Source organism: Balaenoptera acutorostrata, chromosome 2, assembly GCF_949987535.1.
Source record: "Balaenoptera acutorostrata chromosome 2, mBalAcu1.1, whole genome shotgun sequence".
Taxonomy (NCBI): Eukaryota; Metazoa; Chordata; class Mammalia; order Artiodactyla; family Balaenopteridae; genus Balaenoptera; species Balaenoptera acutorostrata.
Genome location: NC_080065.1, coordinates 45704427 through 45725645, shown reverse-complemented (window position 1 = coordinate 45725645; position 21219 = coordinate 45704427). Strand labels below are relative to the sequence as shown.

General features: G+C 38.2%; 1 protein-coding gene across 1 annotated transcript in view; it reads left to right on the top strand.

The window, feature by feature from the left end:
* CDC20B (cell division cycle 20B) overlaps positions 1-21219 on the top strand; it is a 61799-nt gene that overhangs the window by 25253 nt on the left and 15327 nt on the right. The window contains exons 3-8 of the mRNA XM_057541565.1: positions 229-448; positions 4326-4456; positions 7237-7330; positions 13995-14111; positions 18274-18470; positions 19539-19633. Of these exons, the coding sequence (XP_057397548.1) occupies positions 229-448; positions 4326-4456; positions 7237-7330; positions 13995-14111; positions 18274-18470; positions 19539-19633 (854 nt within the window). The remainder of the gene's footprint in view (positions 1-228; positions 449-4325; positions 4457-7236; positions 7331-13994; positions 14112-18273; positions 18471-19538; positions 19634-21219) is intronic.

Here is a 21219-nt window from a genome sequence, read left to right as displayed (position 1 = left end):
TTGTATGTAATAGTAATAAGCATAAACATAATTACTCCTGTAACTGCTTTGGTATGTCTTCAGACCCTTGATCAGAGGCTCTAAGTGTGGTATATATATACATGTGTATATATATATATATATATATAAAATGTACTAGATGAGTTGTTTATAATTCTCTTTTAAGGAATTTTAATTTTTGTATCATTGAGGCTACTATAAATCATGGATCCTTTTGTTGTTAAATAGGTATTTGATGAAGTTAATCCAACATACTCTAACTTCAAGAGCAACTTTGCGAAGAGGCTATCGGCTGAAGTTCCTGTTGCCAGTAGCCCAATTACCACAAGATGGCGGCAAAGCCAAACCAGGGATGTGGCAGCCCATTCCTTTAGGGAAGAGCATTCAACAACTGACCTCCCAGAAACTGTGCTGAAGATAACTCCTGAGAAAGAGAACTTGATTCCAGGTGAGGTAATAAAAATGCCACAGGCCAGTTTTGAAATCTTAAAAAAAAGATGTATTCCTGAGAAAACCTTTGTCTTACAGAAATATCTGATGTCACGTTTAGTCAACTGCTTTTCTCTTTTTCTCCCTTTGAATAAGAAATCTCTAGGGGCAGGGGGAAGGGGAGGCCTGAAACAAAACCAGAAGAAAGTATGTTGTATTTTAAATGTGTCTCTGAGATTTGCATTGGTAGATGATTGTTTTTGTAAAGATTTTAAGTATGTATAAATATGTGTATACATACACATGTATACACACAAATATGTATCTCTTATGTTTTGTAAAGTATAGAGTTTTTGATGACTCTGGTAAGAATCCTTGTCTACAACAGTCAGGAAAAAGATGTATTAGTAGTGAAATAATTAGGTATGAAATAGGAGAAGAAAAAGATGAAAACTGGAGAGGATGAGTGGAAGAGAAAGAAAAGGAAGGAAGAGGAGAGAGATGGAGAGTAGAGAGGAGACAGAGAGAGAGAGAGGAGGAATAAGAAGAAGAAAGAAGAGAAGAGATGAGGGGAGTAGAGGGAAACAAGAAGAGAGGGAAAGAGGGAAGAGGGAAGCAAAGAGAAGGAAAGATGAGAGTGGGACAGTCTAATGCCTGCCTGGGACAGAGATGGGGAATTGGCACCAAAGCTGTGATCTGGTGGGCAGGGATCCAGGATTAACCTGTCAAAGCTTTGAAACACAAACTCTCCTTTTAAAATATGTCTCATATTAGCACAACTTTAAAAAATTTTTTCCCAGCTTTATTGAGATTTATTTATTTTGGCTGTGCTGGGTCTTGGTTGTGGCATGGGTTGTGGCATGTGGACTCTTAGTTGTGGCATGTATGCAGGATCTAGTTCCCGGACCAGGGATCAAACCCGGGCCCCCTGCACTGGGAGTGCGGAGTCTTACCCACTGGACCACCAGGGAAGTCCCAGTTGAGATATAATTGACATATAATACTATGTGGGTTTAAGGTGTATGACATGATGACACAATGCACTTATGTATTGCAAAATGATTACCACAATAGAGTTAGTTAACATTGCCATCACGCCACATAATTACCATTTTTTTGTGGTGAGAACATTTAAGATCTATTCTCTTAGCAGTTTTCAAGTGTATAATACAGTATTGTTAACAATAATCATCATGTTATACATTAGATCCCCAGAGTTTATTCATTTTCTAATGGGAAATTTGTGCCCTTTGACTGACACCTCCCCATTTTCCCCACCCCCTAGCCCCTGACAACCACCATTCTACTCTCTCTTTCTCTGAGTATGGCTTTTTTAGACTCCAGGTATAAGTGAGATCGTACAGTATTTGTCTTTCTCTGTCTGACTTATTTCACTTAGCATAATGCCTTCAAGTTCTATCCATGTTGAAAATGGCAGGATCTCCTTCTTTCTCATGGCTGAATAATGTTTCATTGTATGTTTATAAACCCCATCTTCTTTGTCCATCTGTTGATGAACACTTAGGTTGTTTCCATATCTTGGCTATTGTGGATATCTCTTCGAGATCCTATTTTCATTTCCTTTGGATAAATACCCCGAAGTGGAATTGCTGGATCATTGCTGATAGTTCTGTTTTTACTTTTCTGAGGAACCTCCATACTGTTTTCCATAGTGACTGCATGAATTTACATTCCCACCAATAGGAGCACAACCTTTTTTATTCCCATCCTTCAGAAGCAAAACTTGACACTTAGTGATTTAATTTCTGTTCTTCCTTTTTTAAAATGCTAGGCAACGTAATTCATTGTCTTATCAGCATGTTTAAGACAAATGGTAACTTAGTGCCACTCTTTTCTCAGTGACATTAGACACAGTGAGGCACCGTAGTCCTGCAGATTGAAAGGGAGCTCAAATCATTTTTAAACCAATGAAATTTTCCTGTAATAGTAAGTATCAACACAGAAAATAGCTGATTGAAGCAGTAGGAGATAAAGGGTTGTAAGAAAGGTCATCCTTATGGCTATTTTCTGAAAGATGTTTTAATTGAGGGGTGATTTTAATGCTAATTGTATCAGAGGAATTTCTGGCTAAAATTAAGGGCTCCCTTTTCCTTCATAGGTCCTTAATTAATTAATTATTTTCAAATAAAGCATTGCATGAGAAATTCAGGATTCTAAGAGAGATTATCAGTCAAAATAATTTTACAAGAAATATATTTCATTTTCTATTTAAGTTAATACTGCATATTAATCAGAAACATTGGTTTCTCAGTGTTTTGCTGGTGGGGTTTCTTTCTTTTTGTTCCAGAAGGGTGAACCCTGAAGACCCTTCCATCCTAAAAGGGATGTTTGCAGAGAGGTTCATTTGCAGTCATGCTCTGTGGACAAAACCTGAGAGGTCCCGGATTCCTTAGGCTGGTGGACCTGACCTCTTTGTTGATAACTGGGGTGATTGTCAGTACTAGCATCCAACTGTAACTTTTTCTTTCTCATTTGAGGTTCAGAGAGCTGGCTTCTTCTCCTCTTTACTTGTCTACAAATAGGACAAAACAAGGATGCATAATTTTGCAAGACAAAGAGTAAGATCTAAAACGTTGCAGAAGGGGCTTCCCTGGTGGCACAGTGGTTGAGAATCCGCCTGCCAATGCAGGGGACATGGGTTCAATCCCTGGTCCGGGAAGATCCCACATGCCGTGGGGCAACTAAGCCTGTGTGCCACAACTACTGAGCCCGCAAGCCACAAGTACTGAGGCTGTGTGCTGCAACTACTGAAGCCCGTGCACCTAGAGCCCATGCTCCACAACAAGGGAAGCCACTGCAATGAGAAGTCCGTGCACCGCAAAGAAGAGTAAGCCCTGCTCGCTGCAACTAGAGAAAGCCCGCGCGCAACAACGAAGACCCAGCACAGCCAAAAATAAATAAATAAATAAAATACATTAAAATAAAAAAGAAATGCCTTTAAAAAAAAGTAAACTTTTGCAGAACATTTCATGTTTTCATCCCTCTTTCCTCCTTGAAATTAGACTTTGGATTCCTCCTTCCTCTTAGACTTTGGATAGCCCAGAAATTGAGATGTTGGGCTCTAGGAACATTAGTGACAGTTTATCTAGCACACATTTGTCCAAATGAAGAAGGGATTGTCATATTGCAAAAGGCCAAGATACTTAATCTAGTGGTCCCTCGGTTCTGCTGATGAACAAGTGATATAGCAGATATTTAGCTTTAGAGGATGACTTGTCAAACTTTTCAATGCAGTTAAGTATGGTAAAGGGCTTTCTCAGTCTTGAGAAGAGAGTAGAAATGGACAATAACAATGTAAATAACATTGACTCTTCCATGACTGTAACTTAGGAAGAATCTTACTAAAGTCATCTCAAACTAGCTTTACATCTTTGTACAATAGGAAGAGGGAGAGGCAAAGTGATTTGCTTGTGATCATGTAGTGAACGTCAATGATTGGAAGGCAAGCATCCCATAGTGATTTCCTGGCAGGATGATCACAGCCTGGGCAAACCAGGTACCCTTCGCTCCATCATTTTAAACTATTGAACTGTTTGTATCCATTCTTCAAATCCGCAAATGTGTCCTTTCCAGGCAGACATAAAGCATTTCTGCTGCTGCTGCTGTTGGGGTCAGGTCTTTAATCTCAGCATTTCCTCCTGGTTTTGGAAGCCATTGAGGCAATTTCTTATCCAGTGTTCACTTATGAAGCCAGTGCTCTGCATAGGCCCTGTGCCGCCCTCTCCACCCCATCCCACCCAGGATTTTGCAGAGACGAGGGCCTGTATCTTCACATTCCGTTCTATGGTACATGCCAAGGGCTGACCTCCAACCAAAGGTTTAAAAGATTACATTGTTCTAAAAACCAAATTCAAAGCTAAATGTTTTTCTGGCAGGATCCTACAAAGAGCCACTGAAGACCCCCAACAAAGGAAGTTTTGAAACAAATAACTCTGCTCTCCATTTTTGCAAGGCACCTCATGCACTGGACGGAGGCAAGAGGAAAACTGTTGCCTCAAAAGGCCAGGTAGGTAAAGAGAGAAAACTGAAGATCTCACATCTTGATAAACTCAGACAACTGAGTCCCAAATGTGAGGTAAGAGCTGGCTTAGCTGCTGTGACGAATCAATAAGAAGATGACGGGTTCCTAACAGAAAGAAATGAGTCTGTGAAGGACATGAAAAGAGGCGTTTCCAAAAAGAAATAGAATACCTGGCAAATACACAAAAAAGGGTTTAATTAGCATCAGTCAAAAAAGTGAAAATGAGACTAACCATCAAAAAGGTAAAGACTAAAAATAGAATAAAATTATACGTACTATGGTATGTTTCCTCTCCGCTAAAAGTTCTCTTGTACAATAATTTCCAAACTATTTGGAAAGTATGTGGTGACTTGGTCTGCCCTTTGGGGTCTCTCAGGATCAGTTTGACTCTTCGTCTATAAGATGGTCTTTTAAATATTTCCCTTACGTCTTTGTTGTTGTTGTTTTTTAGTTTCTCTACTAAGTTAATTTTTTAAGTATCTTATTTATTATGGTTTTAAGATCGTAGGATTCTGCCCTAAATCCTTTGTGCACATTAAATATCAGTAGCACGTTTTTAGGTTTATCAAATCCCATGAAGAGCCTCTGAAGGAATCAATGTTTCATTTAGAAAACTTTGAACTAGGAATGTCATAAATTCTCAATTTAGGCAAAGTTACTCATTGAGTGTGTGCTTCCTGTGTTTGGCATATATATCTTGCTGGAGGAACAATAAAATATTGTGAATGTAAAATTTAATTATTTGAACTCATATGCAGTTGGAAACAAATGTTATTAGAGCAGGTCTTTTGCTGGGTGCTTATTGTTGGGTAAGGGTTTGGGGTGGGTGGATGGCCAAGGGGTTCTATTGAGGTAACTATGGGTGCTGTTGAGCTCATGCCCAGGCCTGGCTATTAACACCACTGTCCTTTCCACCCTCTGGTGCTGTTTGGAGTTTTTACTGCCCTGACCATCACGACTTCCCTTTTCCTTCCTCTTGTGCTGTCTGGTAACTCGTGGCAGCAAAGTTGGTGGCTCTGTCTGTGGGGTCACAATGGTGTTGGCAAGTTACTATTGTTATAACAATTGTTATCCAGCCAGAACATCAACCCAGCATCACTGAAGAACCTGGGCAGGGAATAAGGGAAGCCTTTTTACTACTTTATGTAGAGCATTTGTTGTCATGACTAACTGGAAGTCTAACATCAGCAAGAATGGTGCAGATATATAAAGTGAGGTCTTTTACCTTGACAGTAAAGGTGTGTCTTCATGTGGTCCTCAGAGATCATCTGGAGGCTGTTTCCACAATGAGACCTGCATAACTCTAGAGACTTCAGAATTCTCATATCCAGTCAGCTCTATGCCAAGTTGCTCATTAAAGTATTGGGTTGGCCAAAAAGTTCGTTTGGGTTTTTCCATAAGAGCTTACAGGAAAACCCGAATGAACTTCTTGGCCAACCCGATAATAAGTGGATCTCACCTAAGGAAGACTATCCCTGGGTATATCGAGCAGAAGCACACTGTCTGGGCAATGCCTTGGTCTGCTTTGAGGTAACTATGGGATTCTGAAGAAGTGAATCTGTGAAGAGTTACATTGAGCTACTGGCCAGCAGCTCATTGTAGGAATGTTATTTTATACCAGTGCTTCTCAAACGGGGGCTACTTTGCTCCCCAGGGGACATCTGACAAAGTCTGAAGACATTTTTGATTATCACAACCAGGGATAGGTATCTAGTAGACCACAATAATGCATTACCTGCCAATAGTTCTGAAGTTGTGAAGCCCTGCTTTATAATTAATTGTTCTACTTTGAATACCTAAAAATCCATGATTCATTGACTATGAATGAATGCCTATTATGTGACACAATATCTGGGAAGAAAACCAAAATATCAAAATGATGCTCAGCAGAGAGACTTCTGTCTGAAGTATGGTGATCCAGTGATTAAATGTATTGTTGTGAAAGAGAAAAAAGAGAATCTTCTGTGTTTTAACTATTTACTATTATATTTCTAGGATAAGTACTTTTCTTTCCCCTTTTTACTAATTTCCCATCTGTTTTTGATGGAAGTTGGAAGTAAGAACATCAGGAGTGCTCTTTACATACTGGCCCAGAGAGATAGCAATCAGATTTTTGTGCTCATGGAAATTTAGGCAATTTACTTAAGCGCTCTCTGACTTGATATTCCCATTTCTCATGGGTAAAGGTGTTAGTGGAAAAGGACCTTTAAGGTAATAAGTTTAATCCCAACATATTACAGATGAGGAAAATTGAGGTCCAGAGAAAATCTCAGTAACAGAGTGAGAGACCATTTCTGGGTTGAATGCTGACAGGCACCCCTTGAAATAAATCTTTCTTGGGGAAAGCATTCTTACTAATACTCAACTTTATTGTTTTGAGGAGGTCTTTTAATTTCAGAGAGTACTAGAAATACGACATTTCAGTTCTTGCAGGCTTTGATGATGTCACTGGCATACGGTTGGTTTGTGGGCTAAAAGGACTTTTAGGCCAGAAGAATAAAAGAGGATTTTATTGTAGCTGAGTGATACCCTCCCTCTGGAGTTGTTGGGGAGATTAGAAATAATATAGCAGTAAAACGCTCAGCACTGTGTTTATTACACAGTGGTTAGCTAATAAATAATGGCAATTATTCTAGTGTTGGTTTCGGTAATGTGTAGTCTTTGAACTTTGCAGTGAATTATCAGTTTTAATTCTATACCATACAACACATCTGAGATGTACACATATGTTTCTGAATAAGTAATCTCTTTGTGTTTTTTTTCAGAAATGCTTAAACCAGCTATTATCGACCCAGAAAGTGGCTCAGCAGGTTAATGGGAAAATGCAGCTCTGCGAGCAATCCCAATGCATTTGGAAAGGTATGGGCCAAAGATTTTCTGTTTGTCCTTCTTTCCTACCCTCCTCTCTCCCTGCCTTCTTCATTTCTTCCTTATCTTAAAATATTTTATTTTTATATTTATTAGAACAAACTCAACATAATTGTAAAATGTAGGTAATTCTCGTGATCCTCTGTCTTAACCATCCCTACCACCACTTCCCATTTCCCAGAGGCAACCACCCTTAGCTCTTCCAGCTATGCCCCTGGTATTTACATCTATGTTCTAAGTAATATTTGTAAACTGCTATTTTTTTTTTTTTTTACAATTTTAGACTTTATCACAACTTTCTAGCATAGTAAGAACTTAGCTCTCCTCCTGTTTCATTCACCTCCCTCAGTCTATTTATATTACACTTTTAAAGAGTAAAATTAGTATTTAACGTTTACATCATATTACTATAAAACTATTATTTCCTGTCAAGCCAAATAGTGTACTATAACTATGCCTCTTTTCTAGTATAACCTTTTTTTCCCTAGAATTAAAAAGTTGCTTTATTTTTTCGTTTATTAGATACCTGTGAAACTATGACTGTTTTCCCTAAATGCTCCCATGTTTTGTTCCACAGCCATCAATAACATTTTCCACATACCCACCCATATCAGTTCTTGTTTTCCTTGGTGGCCTCCTACCCAGAGCCTGCTGAACACGCTGCTCTCTTGGCCAGTCCCACAGTTGTGATTCTGGGACTTCTCTTCTCTGATGTTAGATCCGCTATTTTCTGGCAGCCATGTTGTGCTCTTTCTGGGTTTGCTGGTCTGAAAATGTGCTTACTCTACTTTTACACTTGATTCATAGTTTGGCTGGCTACAGATTCTAGCTTCACTCAGAATTTTGTGAAAAAAGGCATTGCTTTATTGTTTTCTAGCATCCACTGTTGCTGCTGAGAAGTTATATGATGTTGTGACTTCCTGTCGTTTGTATGCCACCTGCTTTTTCTCTCTGAATGCACACAGAAAAATCTCTTATCATTAGTGTTTTAAAATTTCATGATGATAAAGCTTCGTGTAGATTTAAAAAAAAACAAACCTCATTATAACTGACAAGCCCACTGGTGGATCTTTTCAATCTTGGAGACCTATGTCTTTGAATTCTTGGAAAGTTTCTTGAAATATTCTTTAGTAATTTCTTCACCTTTGTTTCTTTTTTCTTTCTTTCTGAAATGTTGACCATAATTGTTGGTCCTTCTGGATTAGTTCTCTTATTTTTTTCTATTCTATTTTTCATCTCACTTTTTCTTCTACTTTGTAGGTGGTTACCTCATTCTGTCCACTAGCCTTGCGATTAAATTTTTTATTTTGTCTATCCTAGTTTTAATCTCTTTCTCTCTCTTTCGCTCTCTCTCTCCCCCCTATACCCCTTCCTCCCTCCCTCCCTTCCTTCCTTCCTTCCTTCCTTCCTTCCTTCCTTCCTTCCTTCCTTCTTTCCTTCCTTCCTTCCTTCTCTCTTTCTCTCTTTCCAGCATCCTGTTCATGCTTCATGTATATACTATTTTCTCTTATTTCTCTGAAAAAATTTCACATACAGTTTTGGAAGGATTGCTGTTCTTCCTGAATTGTCTTTCTTTGCTTAGCTCCTCCCTCAGTAGTTTTGGTTTCCCTCTTTCAGAGTGAAGAAGGCTTCAGTGAAGCTTCCTGAAATGTGTGGTGTTCTAGAAATAGTACTAAGGTAAAGAGCTGTGACCTGCCAAATTCACTATGACAATTTTCACTCTATCTGTTTTTGCTGGTGCTCTTGAGTTAAGAGGTTGTCACTTTTTTGGTTTATTCAGGGAGTAAACATCTGGTTTCTTTTGACATGTGCACGTGTGTGTATGTACAGGTTATTTGTGTGTGTGTGTGTGTCTGTGTGTGCGTGTGAACTTGACAGTCTTATAACCAAACTCATCTCATTCTAAACCTTCCCTGTGCCTCTGAGCCCTGACCCTTGTGGGGTTTCTGCAAGACAAATCAGCTTGCTTCTCTTCACCATGCCCCCTCTATAGGCACTTGAGGGTCATTTCTTATGTTCCTCCTGGTCAGTTATCAAACCTTTATCCATTTTGCAGAAAACTACTGTAATGTCTTCTTACTGCTATTTCACTCCCATACTCTTTGTTCTTATATCTTCACACCTTAAAAAAGTCATTTGCTGTCATTCTAGTGAGACTGAAAATAGGAGGCAGAGGAAATACACTTATGTGACCATTCTTCTGACTTGACTTGCAAGTCTGTTGCTCTGCTTTAGAAAGACGACTTTGGTGGCAGCACTGAGGAAGATATGAAGGCACGGGCTGTTGGAAGCAGAGTCTGATTGAAAGGAATGTCCTATGAAGGGCTCTGTTCTTAATTCTTTTAAGGGGAGTTAAAGTGTGAAACAGATTCCACGTAAGCCAGGTAACTACTCTTAGGCAAGTGGATCACTGGGACAAATTTAATCCAGGTGCTGTGCATATAAAGTATTTCTTCATGCCTCACCCATATTTGCTAAGACTCTGAAACCTCACAGTAGGCACCTCCTGTGACTTGTAAGTATACCTATTGGGGCCAAAGCTGGTAGAAATCTTTGGTTGGTGATGTCATGTGTGCATCAGGGTGACTCTGCAGCCATGCAGTGGGGAGATATTGCTACTGTGGCAGTTTCTAGAAGGTCTTCCTTCCATGCTGCATTTAGTGCCCCCAAAGTCAAATTTAGCCTGCACCCCACGTGTTCGCCTTCCTACTTCCTCTTTCCATCTTGGAAGTCTTTGTGTCATTCATGAGATTGTTATCATGGTTGGAAAATAATTGATTAGGAGCCTAGCTCTGTGAGAGAAACTTAAGAGAACTAGTGGTTCAACTCATAAATGCCAGGGAAACTTGCCTGTTAAATTTCCCTCTGGGATAAGATAACTTTGTGCATGTGTATTTTTCATGCCTTTGTTTCCCAGCAGTATAAAAGGGACATAAACGGAGTTAGATGCCTAAAAGTAGGCACAAAAAGGTTAAAGTCTGCTGAATATTCTTTTGGGAGGTGTGGGAATGTACAATTGGATGAATGAGTGAAACTTATTCTTTACTTCTTTATCCTTTTCCTTAGAGTTATAATTTCTTAAAAGCAAAATAAAATATCTGGGGACACGTCTTACCTTAGCTCTCCCATTTCTTCTGATGGCAACAAGTTTGTGTTTCCGTAACATGTTGAAGATTTGATGTAGAATAGAAATTGTATATTCTATAAAGGCAGAGAGAATGTACCTGTATTATTTTGTTATCCTAGGAGATCTATCTATCTCTATGTATCTATGTATCTATGTATCTATCTATCTGTCTACAATCTATCCATCCATCCATCCTATTCTTTAGAGAAGTTTTGAGTTCACAGCAAAATTGAACGGAAAATACAGAGAGTTCTCCTATATCCCCTGCCCCAACACATGCACAACTTCCCCCGCTACCAACATCCCACACTAGAATAGTACATTTGTTATCATCGATGAACATACATTGACACACTGTTATCGCCCAAAGTCCATAGTTTACTTTAGGGTTCACTCTTGGTGTTGTGTATTCTGTGGATTTTGACAAATGTGTAATGACATGTAGCCACCGTTATAACAGCATGTAGAGTAGTTTCACTGTTCTAAAAATCCTTTGTACTTCACCTATTCATCTCTCCCTCCTCCTCTAACCCTGGTAAACTTTTCACTGTATCCATAGTTTTGCCTTTCCTAGAATGTCATTTAGTTGGAATCATACAGTGTGTAGCCTTTTCAGATTGGCTTCTTTCATTTAGTAATATGCATTTAAGTGTCCTCCATGTCTTCTCATGGCTTCATAGCTCATTTCTTTTTAGCGCTAAATGATATTCTATTGTCTGGATGTACCACAGTTTATTTATCCATTCACCTATTCAAAGACATCTTGGTTGCTTCCAAGTTTTGGCAATTATGAATAAAGCTGCTATAAACATCTGTGTGAAGGTTTCTCTGTGGACATAAGCTTTCTACTCACTTGGGTAAATACCAAGGAGTGCGTTTGCTGGATTGTATGATAAGAGCATATTTAGTTTCATATGAAACTGCCAAACTGTCTTCCAAAGTGGCTGTACCATTTTGCATTCCCACCAGCAATGAATGAAAGCTCCTGTTGTTCCACATCCTTGCCAGAATTTGGTGTTTGTCAGCGTTTTGGATTTTGGCCATTCTAACAGATGTGCAGTGGTGTCTCATTATTGTTTTAACTTGCAATTCTCTAATGAAATATGATGTTGAACATATTTTCTTATGCTTATTTGCCATCTTCTTTGGTGAGGTGTCCAGATCTTTGGCCCATTTTTAAATTGAGTTTTTTGTTTTCTTATTGTTGAGGTTTAAGAGTTTCTTTGTATGTTTTGGATAACAGTCCTTTATCACATATGTCTTTTGCAAATATTTTTTCTCAGTCTGTGGTTTATCTTCTCATTCTTTAGACATGTCTTTTGCAGAGCAGAAGTTTCTAATTTTAATGAAGTCCAGCATATCAGTGATTTCTTTCATGGATCATGCTTTTGGTGTTGTATTTAAAAAGTCACTGCCAGGGAATTCCCTGGCGGTCCAGTGAATTAAGGACTCAGTGCTTTCACTGCCATGGGCCCGGGTTCAATCCCTGGTTGGGGAACTAAGATCCTGTAAGCTGTGTGGTGTGGCTGGAAAAAAAAAAAAAAAAGTCACTGCCAAAACCAAGGACATCTAGATTTTCTCTCGTGTTATTTTCTAGGAGTTTTATAGCTTTGTGTTTTACTTTTAGGTCCACGATCCATTGTGAGTTACTTTTTGAGAAGGGTATAAGGTCTATGTTTAGATACATTTTAAAAAATTGAAGTATAGTTGATTTACAACATTGTGTTAGTTTCAGGTGTACAGCAAAGTGATTTGATTATTTTTTTTTCCAGATTGCATGTGGATGTCCAGTTGTTCCAACACCATTTGTTGAAAAAACTGACTTTTCTCCATTGTATTTCCTTTGCTCCTTTGTCAAAGATCCGTTGACTGTATTTGTGGGGCTCTATTTCTGGGCTCTCTATTCTGTTCCACTGATCTATTTGTCTATTCTTTTGCCAATACTACACTGTCTTGATTACTGTAGCTTTTTAGTGAGTCTTAAAGTCAGATAGCGTAGGTCCTTCAGCTTGGTTCTTCTCCTTCAGTATTGTGTTGACTTTTCTCCATATACGCTTTAAAATCAGCTTGTCAGTGTCCACAAAATAACTTGTTGGGATTTTAACTGGTATAGCACTGCATCTATAAATCAAGGTGGAAAGAGCTAACATGTTAATAATACTGAGTCTTTTTATCCATGTACATGGAATATGTCTTCATTTATTTAGCTTTTCTTTGATTAGAGTTTTGTAGTTTTCCTCACATAGATCTTGTACATATTTTGTTAGATTTATACCTAAGTTTTTCATTTTTGAGATACTTATATAAATGGTATTGTGCTTTTAATTTTAAATTCCAATTGCTTATTGCTGGTATATAAGAAAGCAGTTGACTTTTGTATATTAATCTTACATCTTTCTATAATCACTCATTAGTTCCAGGAGTTTTTTGTTGATTCTTTGGGTATTGCTTTTTTTTTTTTTTTAATATAGAACATTATGTTAGCTTTAGGTGTGCAATGTAATGATATATTTGTATATATTGCAAAATGATCACCACAATAAGTTTAGTTTACAACTGTCACCAGATATAGTTACAGAATTTTTTTCTTATGTTGAGAACTTTTAAGATCGACTTTTTAAGCAACTTTCAAAGATGCCATACATGCTTTACATTAAATTCTCATGACTTATTTATTTTGTAACTGAAAGTTTATACTTGATTTTTTTTTGAACCTTTATCAGCAGTGCTTGAGTATGTATTTCTAGTAACCTTGTAGTTCTGCCCACAACTGCAGGTTTTCATAGTTAACGTTGCGACTATGAGTAACAATCTGGCTTCTTGGTATAGCATTGTGAAGCTCTCATTCTTTTATCAGAAGCCATGTGGTCGTAGGACCACAAGTTACCTGGGGGGGCTCATTTCCTGTTGATCATGTCATTCTCAGTTTGATTACAAGCCAAGTGGTTGGAAAGATGAAAAGACAGTGGCTTGTGGTTTAGACTTAGTGGGGTCATTTGATGAGAAGTAAAACTGAGCACAAGATATAACCTTGAATTCAGATAGTCATGGGTAACACTAGCCAAAAGTAACTCTGTGTGCTCTGGTACAGAAACAGTGAGAGAAAGAGCCAAAATCAATGACTCAACAGTCTTATTGACAAAGACTCAGAGTAGGGCTTAGGTCTATTAGATAATTGTTGATGTTATAGATACATGGATATGTGAACATTACTTTGGTTTTAAAATCTCAAGTGTCAGAATAAATATTCAAAGCATGATGTAGTGTCTCTGTGTACTCCCCACAAAATCTATCATTACATTTAGGCCTGGTATTCATGTGCTTTTTATTAGAAAATGTCATTGAATATTTTTTTAAAAATTGTTTAAATTAATACTGAAGTCTTTTTCTTCCTTTCCTCCCCCTGCAACTTATAATTCAATTTTATCATGATGACCACTTTGTTTTACACCCCCTTATCTCTTAATACCTGCAAGGATAAAGATTTTGTTTTCAGGATTATAGTGTAGAACTCTTCATTTCTTGTAGGCTGCAGTGATGGAGTCAGAGATGAATACTTCCACATTCAAAGGTTCAGTGATATAAACTATTCCATACTCCAACCAGAGGTGAAGATTCATCTTACCGCTCTTCGAAATGACTATTGTAAGTTATTGCTTAGATCATGAATTGAAAAGTTGAAATGACAAAATGTATTCTGTGCTCTGGCATAAACTTGAAATTTGATTCTGGAAGAACCAGATGGCCTTGTGCCTCATGCTTAAATGGTGTACCATCCAAATATGGTTAATACAGTGGTTTATTCATTGTGGAATTTTCATGTTCAGGAATGGGTATTGTTGGTCTTGGTGAGGCACAAGAACTACACATTATGTTTTACTGTGTTAGAATGAAGTGTATAAATGGTGGCCTATTCTTATTCTTATCTTTTATTTATTTATTTATTTATTTACACTCACTACTTTTATTTTTTATTTAAAAAATTTTTGTTGGAGTATAGTTGATTTACAATGTTGTGTTAGTTTCAGGTATACAGCAAAGTAATCTGTTATACATATACATATATGCACTCTTTTTGCTTATATTTTAAACATGGATAAATCTTATCAAACAACCACATTGGCTCTTTGTCTCTAGCTTCTTCTTATGTCACTAGCTTGTGATCTAGTTGGGAAGATGGGACTAACCCACATTGACCTGCTACCAACATGCCAATGTAGAGTATAAATAATAAATTGTGGGGTTTAAGGAGTTATAAGGACTATAAGTAGTTTGCTGATCTTTGGATTTGTCCAGAAAGGCTTTGTGGAGACACTCAGACTTGAGATGGGTCTTAAAAGATGGGTAGGACTTGGAGGAGTGGAAGAGAGAAGACAGAGCATTTTCAGTGGTGTAAGCAGCATGAACAAAGGCAGCATGTTGGTAATTCATGGTAATTAATGGCAATAAAGAGGATACACGGGCTTCTCTGGTGGCGCAGTGGTTGAGAATCTGCCTGCCGGTACGGGGGACGCGGGTTCGGGCCCTGGTCTGGGAGGTTCCCACATGCCGCGGAGCAGCTGGGCCCGTGAGCCACGATTACTGAGCCTGCGCGTCTGGAGCCTGTGCTCCGCAACAGGAGAGGCCACGATAGTGAGGGGCCCGCGCACCGCGATGAGGAGTGGCCCCCACTTGCCGCAACTAGGGGAAGCCCTTGCACAGAGGTGAAGACCCAACACAGCCATAAATAAATAAATAAATCCAAAGTTAAAAAAAAAAAAAAAAAAGAGGATACACTGGGGACTGGTGAATAGGAGGTGGATGCACCTCCTATTGTGGTGCATGGGACTGTTTTCTCTCCATGAGGAAAACTATATGGGAAGAGGGACAAGTTTAAGATTATTCCACGTTTTGAAGCAGGGGAAGGATGGTGTCACTGAGAAGACAAGTTAGCAGGAGAAGTTGTGTGAGGAGGGAAGATTATTCTTGCAATATTACACTTGAGGAGACAGTGAGATATACAAGAGTTTCTGGCAGGTTATTAGAAATGAGGTTTGTAGTTGATAGAGGGGAAAGGCTAGAGTGTAGGTCAGATGAGTATGATTGAAGCTGAGAGCCCTGGTGACCTCTCCTGGTGAGGGAGAAAGGAGCAGAGGGAAGAGGTCTGCTTCTGGGGAGCAGTCACAGAGAGGAATGAGCCGGAAAAAGCAAAATCGTTAAAGGGAACAGTTCTCCTACCATTCTCCTCCTATACCTCCTTCTCTAAGATAATTTATTGCCATGACTAATGAAAATTGAAGAATTCATTTCAAGAGATGTTTAAAAATCACAACACTCATATTAAAAAAAAGAAGACAAAATCTTTTTGTCCCTACTTCCCCTTCAGGCCATAACCCCTTTTGTCTCCTCTCTTTGACAACCAAACTTGTCAAAAGATGTCTATATTCACAATTTCTTATTTCTCTCCCCATTGTCTTTGAATCCGCTTTAGTCAGTTCTTAAATCTCACCATTCCATTGAAACTGCTCTTCCAAACATCACCCAAAACTCTTCATTGCTATATCCAGCAGTCACTTCTTGGAGATCATTTACTTAACTCTATCAGCCACGTTGGAGACAGTTGGGCACTCCCTCCTGCTTGATATCCCACTGTCTTGGTTTGCCTCCTAGTTTTCTGTTCACTCTTTCTTAGTCTTTTTTTGCTGGTTTCTCTTCCTCTTCTACCTCTCTGCCTCCTAAATTTTGGAATGCACCAAGTCTCATTCCTTGGACATCTTTTCTTTTTGAAAAGAAACTCTATCTTAGTTGATCTATTGGCTTTCTGGCTATATCTCCTTGTATTATGTTTTTAGTTGTAGCTCTAGGGATTGCAATGCAATCTAAACTTTCTCAGTCTACTTAGAATTACTGTTGCATATTTCACACAATATGTAAAAATCTTGCAGTCACATGTGTCTCCCCAGCCCCCAACTTTTTTGGGAGAGTTACTTTAGTTGTCTATGTTTTAAATCTACATGCATTGAAAACTCCACCATCGTTAAGTTTTACTTTAAAAAGCCATACGCATTTGTGTTTCAAATATTTTAAGAGAGAAAAAATTGTCCTTTATATTTACCCAAATATTTACCAATTACAACATTCTCCTTCATTCCTGAAGATTCAAATTTCCCTCATATAATTTCCTTTCAGTCAAAAGCTTCTGTTAGTATTTCTTGCAGATCAGGTCTGTTGGTAAAGACTTCTCTTACCCTTATCATGATATTTTTGCTTGATGTAGAATTCCGGGTTGCCAGATGTATTTTTTCAGCACTTTAAAGATGTTCCATTGACTTCTGGCCTCTATGGTTTCTGGTGAGAACTCATTTGAAACCTTGCTCTCTTGCTTCCAAGACCTGACTCCAATTACCCATATATTAGATCTGTGGATATTATCCCACAAACCCCTGAGGTTCTGTCCATTTCTTTAAAAATTTTTTCCTCCATGTTCTTTATTTTTTATTTTATTTAATTAATTTATTTTTTTAACGTTTTTATTGGAGTATAACTGCTTTACAATGGTGTATTAGTTTCTGCTTTATAACAAAGTGAATCAGTTATACATATACATATATCCCCATATCTCCTCCCTCTTGCATCTCCCTCCCACCCTCCCTATCCAACCCTTCTAGCTGGTCACAAAGCACCGAGCTGATCTCCCTGTGCTATGTGACTGCTTCCCACTAGCTATCTATTTTACATTTCCTCCATGTTCTTTAGATTGGATAATTTGAGTTTTCCCTGCATTTACACAATTTGGGGTTAGGCTGGGATGTGTGTGGGTTTATACACTCACAATTAGAGGATGCCTTTCTGTGGTTCCCCTCCCATCTCTCCCAGGCTTTCTCCTCACACTTTGGCCACTTCAGGCTCCTTTCTCTGGTTTCTTTGACCAGCGACATGGTGGGCTTTCTATCAGAGTTTGAGCTGCTGGTGTTACTCCATGATTGGGGCCCACACTCAGGGTAAAGCCGTGTGAGGAAAAAAATGGAAAACTTACCCCTGGGCAGGTTGCTTCTCCAAGTTTTCACTCCCTTACTTGGTTTACCTGCTTTTGCTTATTTTCCAGAGTTCTCAGGTATTTGTTTTTTGAATTTTGTTCAGAGTTTGTAGTTTGCATCAGTGGGAAGGATGAGTTATAGGGGATTAGACTGCTCTAGTGAAACTGGTGTGTTTCATAGTTTTGTACTGATATGTGTCAATCAGGATAGGAGTTTCTGTCTTATAAGAAATAAGATAGGGTACAGTTTAGTATGTGGTCATACAAATATGGTTTTTCTGAGCAGTCATATGATTCTTATAGGGTAAGATAGAGAATACTACTAAGAACTTCTAGATATCATAAATAAGCCAGAGATCACCTCTTCTAGATATACTGTAATTGGGTTGCCTTTTGATTAGCAATGATGGTGTCATCTCCTATATGTATATTCTAGGTTCGAGGATGTCTCCATAAGAATTACATGCTTTTAAATTTTAATGATCTGTTAGATGAAATCCATTTATATTTATTATGGTAGATGAAACTGCCAAGTTTTCTAAATGTCTCTAAATAATTATATAAGAGCATAAATGGTAAGTGTTATTGCTTATTACACTGTGTATCTTGATACAAGATTCTATTCCAGCTTTCATTTTTGAACTTCTCATGGTCTGCTTGGATCCATGATTATGTTTTCCAGCTGACCATAGGGAAGTTATCAATCTTTCTCCTCTATCTATAAATAAAGTTATTTGAAAATATTTTTATTTGGCTGTATAATCACCCTAATTTGAAATGCTTTTTTTATAGATCTGAATATCCTGGACTGGAATTTTCAAAATCTTGTTGCTATAGCCCTTGGATCTTCTGTATACATCTGGAATGGGGATAATCACAATAGGATTGAAAATATAGACTTAAGTGTCACTTGTAACTATATATCTTCTGTGTCCTGGACAAAAGAGGGAACCTGCCTGGCAGTTGGCACCAGCGAGGGAGAAGTGCAAGTACTGGACATCTTTTTCTTTCTCATAATGTGTTCTGTATAGTTGCTAGATAACTAAGATTGACTTTTAATAACAGGTTATTATAAAATAAAGAAACTATAGTAGATGTGGTACTTGAAGCTATGGGGAGTAAGAGGATATACCATTTTGGGTCTTTTCTGAATGGTGTTTAATGAGGATGTAGGGATACTCTGCTTAGTTTTTTCACACAAGCTTTCTTTCTGTCACATTTCCTTTTTTCCCCCCGTTCTTTCTCTCAGACTGAAGTTGGACTTATGAGATCCCCAGTTTTAGGACTTTGGAGGGAAGAAGACAAACTTCCAGTCTTCCTGTCTCACCTTAAGCCATGATCAGGAGTAGAGTTACTTAAAATGAGTGAATTTTTTTTCTAATAGGCTCTCTGAAATGGGAGCTTACCAAGTTTCCATCAATCTATCTAATTTCTCATGTACCATTATTGTTACTGTTGTTTATTAGCAATAGTGTAAACAATATTGCTCAGGTGTTCAATGACTTTGGAGGGCCACAGATGGCTCTACTGTTTTCTCATCTCTGTAATGATACTGGATACTCTGAGGGTTATGTCATGATTTCTTCTTATGCCAAAGTTCTCATTCCTAATATGGGTCAGAATGTCATTTATAGCTGGCAGAAAAGGAGTCTCTTAGCAGTAAATAGAATTCTTGACTTTAGAAAGTGTCTAGGCACTCAAATTTTATTTATTGATAACTATAGGTGAATTTCCAGGTTTGGAATTCCCACAATTTGAAGGAACTAGAAGTGTCATAGTGATTCTCAACCCTTTGCAGCCCATTGACTTCACCTGGGGAACTTTAAAATAAATGCCATATTCCCAGGCTCTTACTCCCACCATTAAGTCAGAATGGCTAGCACCCATAGCCTGCTCCCTCAATGATCCTAATATGCAGACAGCATTGAAAACTGCTGACTAGGGTTAGAGGTGCTGAACTTTCACTTAGCATAAGGACTGGCTATATCAACACAGGCCTTTGAGAAGACCGTGGGTTGTGAAAATGCTACATAACTGTGCTTGTTCATTTTTTTCAGTTATGGGATGTGGTCACTAAAAAGCGACTGAGAAATATGCTTGGTCATTTGTCAGTAGTTGGGGCTCTAAGCTGGAATAACTACCTCCTTAGCAGGTGAGCAGTGTCTTACTGGAACCAATTATATTTGCGTCACCAATTGACTATGGGTGCTGAGTGAACAGAACTACAATATTTTAAACCAAAACCAAAGTAAAACAAAACAGACATGATTAGTAACAGTTATGATCCTACCTGTCAGGTGTTCAGACCTTCTGGTGCTATAAGCGGTCCAGTGGCCGCGTGTACCACGGTGGCTCTGTGCCTAAAGCATGTACTCATACTGAGATGTGATGTGCAGGATTCATTAGATTGTTCAGATAAAATGCAAAACTCTGTTTAAGCGAAAAGTTTATCCGTGCCAAGTAATACCTACTAGAGGGATATTTTGTTGAAATGGGTATTTACTGCTATCAGTATCACTAATTTGGAATATGTTAAGCTTTCTGGGGGCACATTTCCAATTCCCAGACCCACAGAGGTTAGAGCTGGAAGGAACCTCATAGATTAACCAGTTCAGTGATTCTCAGACTTGAGAGTGTGTCAGAATCCCTGGAGGGCTCCTCAAAACCCAGATTGCTGCTCTCACTCTGGGAATTTCTGATGCAGTAGGTCTGAGGTGTGCTGATAACATGCATTTCTAATTTCCCAAGTGATGCTGACACTTTATCACTTTTGAGAGCTACTGATTTAGTCATCTAACTGCTTCTTTTTGACCAGGAAAGTTAAGCGACTTGTTCCTGTGAGCCTACATAATTGGTCTAAATACGTATTTAATAACAGTCATTCATCTTCATACTGTATTTCTTAAAGTAGATTCAAATTTAAATAAAATTTGAAGCCTTTTGCCATTTCTTGAAGTAGCACAGATGTAAATTTGAGGTTTTAATACCTTGTGATTATAGGCTAGACTTAAAACTACTTAAGCAAATTGCCCTTATATAGGCCTAAATATTTACCCTGAGAAGTTGTTGTAGTCAGGTCAATTCTATACCCGAGTTCCTTTTACAATCTATTTACATTGCTTAAGTTTAGTTTCATTATCCATGAGGAACATGAACAAATACTTTCTTATAATCATAGCAGCTAACATTTTAGAATACTCTGTGCCAGGCAATGTGCTAACTCTTTATGTGTGTAATTGCGTTTTAATCCCTGCAATGACATTATAAAGTGGTTTATGTCCCCCCACCCTCTTTTTCTGAGGAGTAAACTGAGACACCAGCCTGAGGTCACATGGTTAACATAAGGGGAAGAGTCAGGCTTCGAACCAGGTGGTCTGGCCACAGAGTCCATACTGTTCATCAAAATGCTATCTGGGCTGTGCCTAAGTAGTTTTTAAAAATCTGATACTGCACTTTGAGAAACTTCAGAAATAAATGTAGGCAGTTATTTACTTTCTCCTTGGAGAAAACTAGTCCAGAAAGAGTTCATTATCTTTGTGTGATAGGACCTTTATCATCATTTGGATCCAAATCACTGAGATTGGAGACATTATCCAGTGATTTTGAATCATATTGCAGTTTCCTGTGACATTCAGATAGTTTTATATTCTTTTTAGATATTAGTAGCATGAGCAAACTAATAGTAGATCTGTAGATTAATAGAAAAAGGAAATAATACATTTTTATGTCTAACACATA